The sequence below is a fragment of the Acanthisitta chloris genome, unplaced genomic scaffold, assembly GCF_000695815.1.
Source record: "Acanthisitta chloris isolate BGI_N310 unplaced genomic scaffold, ASM69581v1 scaffold45164, whole genome shotgun sequence".
Lineage (NCBI taxonomy): Eukaryota > Metazoa > Chordata > Aves > Passeriformes > Acanthisittidae > Acanthisitta > Acanthisitta chloris.
Genome location: NW_008670670.1, coordinates 1 through 2,373, shown reverse-complemented (window position 1 = coordinate 2,373; position 2,373 = coordinate 1). Strand labels below are relative to the sequence as shown.

At 57.3% G+C, this 2,373-nt stretch overlaps 1 protein-coding gene across 1 annotated transcript; it reads left to right on the top strand.

Annotated features, from left to right (window-relative positions):
• Positions 1–235: 235 nt before the first annotated feature.
• LOC103801334 (ammonium transporter Rh type B-like) lies at positions 236–1,972 on the top strand (the record flags this gene model as incomplete). Its single annotated transcript, XM_009073743.1, has 6 exons — positions 236–385; positions 481–634; positions 927–1,093; positions 1,282–1,419; positions 1,584–1,717; positions 1,851–1,972. Coding segments are annotated over exons 1-6 (865 nt in total), but the record flags the coding sequence as incomplete, so codon positions are not given.
• Positions 1,973–2,373: the final 401 nt, after the last annotated feature.

Genomic DNA, 2,373 nt, shown 5'->3' with positions numbered 1-2,373 from the left:
AGCTCATCCCTCATGTCCAATGTTCATTCCTCATGTCCAGAGCTCATCCCTCAGCTCCAGTGCTCATCCCTCATGTCCAATGCTCATCCCTCATGTCATTAGCTCATCCCTCATGTCCTGAGCTCATCCCTCAGCTCCAGAGCTTATCCCTCATGTCCTGAGCTCACCCCTCAGCTCCTGAGCTCACCCCCAGCAGTGCCAGGTCCAACCTTACACTTTCCTTCTCCTCCCCAGCATGGTCAGCGCTGACTTCTGCACCACGAGTGTTCTCATCTCCTCTGGAGCTGTCCTGGGCAGGCTGAACCCTGTGCAGATGCTGCTGCTGACCCTGCTGGGAGTCACCTGCTGCTCTCTCAATGAGTACATCCTGCTCAGTCTCATGGGGGTGAGTCACTGCACCCCCAAAAAGGAGGTGACAGTGGATTTAGGCTCCTCATGCCTTGTCCCTTATCCCTTTTCCTGCCTCTCTGTACCCTCCAGGTAAGTGACACTGGAGGCTCCTTGACTGTCCACACCTTTGGGGCTTATTTTGGCTTGATGGTTTCAAGGCTCTTGCACCAGCCCCACATGGAGAAGAGGAAGAGGGAAGAGCAGCAGGACATGGAGCCCCAGTTGGATGTCTTTGCTGTGGTTGGTATGGAGCTCGAGCCCTACACCAGACTCATAGAGGTGGTGGTGGAAGGGCCATCACCAACTTCAGGACATGCAGAGTCCTGCAAACCATCAAGGACAGAGGTCCTTCACCTCCTCAGGAACTTGTCCTTGGGCTGCACCACCTTCTCCTAGAAAAAGCTTCTCCTCATGTCCAACCTGCACCTCCCTCACTGCTGTGGCCACTTTTATCTGTTGGCACTAGCCACAAGTTTCTTCTCCATGAGGGATCAACCCTAGGATCAAAACCTTCCTGTTCTACTTCTCCTCCACAGGAACCATCTACCTGTGGATCTTCTGGCCCAGCTTCACCTCAGCCACCACAGTCCATGACCACGTTGAACCTTGGGCAGTGCTCAACACCTACTTCTCAATGGTGGCAAGTACTGTGGCCACCTTCATCCTCTCCCCTCTCCTCCACGGGGAGAGCACCCTGAGGATGGTAAGTCCTCTCCTGGCTCAACCCCAACCCTCCTGTCCCCCAGGGCTGCTGAGCATGGACACACCAGGGCAAAAGGTGATGCCCATGAGGCTTTCCTAAGTTCTTTAGAGTCAACCTGAGGACAACAACCACCCCCAAAACCCCATCCTGATGGAGACAACACCCCTGACCATGTCCTGCTCCATCAGGTTCAGCTCCAGGATGCCACTCTGGCTGGTGCTGCTGTGATGGGTATGGCTGGGGAGATGCTGCTCACCCCTTTTGGTGCCCTCATCGCTGGGCTCTTGGTTGGCCTTATCTCCCCTCTTGGCTTCAAATTCTTCACGGTGAGTCACCTCAGAACAGCCAAGGACACCAATCCCAGGTCGAGGAGCCCTTTGTGGGCAGCTGCATCCCCAACCTTGTGCTCCTAAACCCACCACCACCACCACAGAGCTGCAGCACAACCTCCTCCCAACCCAGTGCCAACTCCTCCATGTGCTTCCTCCAGCCCTTCCTGCGCTTCAGGCTGAAGATCCAGGACACCTGTGGAGTTCACAACATCCATGGGATTCCAGGAATATTGGGTGCCTTGTTGGGGATACTCCTGACCCTTCTGGCCACCGCAGACACTTATGGTGACAGGTAAGAGGCAGAATTGAGGTGCAAGTGGCTTGAAGCACCAAGGTGGGACCACCACGACCTCTTAGGGTGCATCACCCAGAGATTCAAGCCCAGGAGAAGTTTCCCAAGTCTCTGTCCCCTCTCTGGATTGCAGGTTGGAGCTGGTGTTCCCACTGGTGGCCAGGGGGACTAGGACAGCCACTGAGCAGGCACTGTCCCAGCTCTATGCCCTGCTCCTCACCCTGCTGCTTGCCATCCTTGGGGGTTCCCTCACAGGTGAGTGTGGTGGGACAGAGGGAGTGAGGGGCAGCAGAACTGATGGATTTGGGAGGGGGGAAAGGCAGGAGCAGCCCCAAAACTGAGGGTTCCCACTGGATGGGGTGGGAAGAGCTCAGTGGGGCTTGGTGCTGTGCAAACACACTGGGGTTGGGGCTCCCCCAGGGTCAGGCTCCCCCTGGGGCTCTGCACCCTCCGGGGCTGAGGCTCCTCCTGATCCAGTTCTCCCCCGGGTCTGGTGCTCCCCTCGGGATTGAGGGTCCCCCTGGGCTTGGGGCTCCCCTTGGAGTCAGGGTCCCCCCGGAGTTGAGTTTCCCCCCGGGATTGAGGCTCCCTTGGAGTTCAGACTCCCCCCAGGATTGAAGCTCCTCTCAGGGTTGATGCTCCCCCCGATCCGGTTC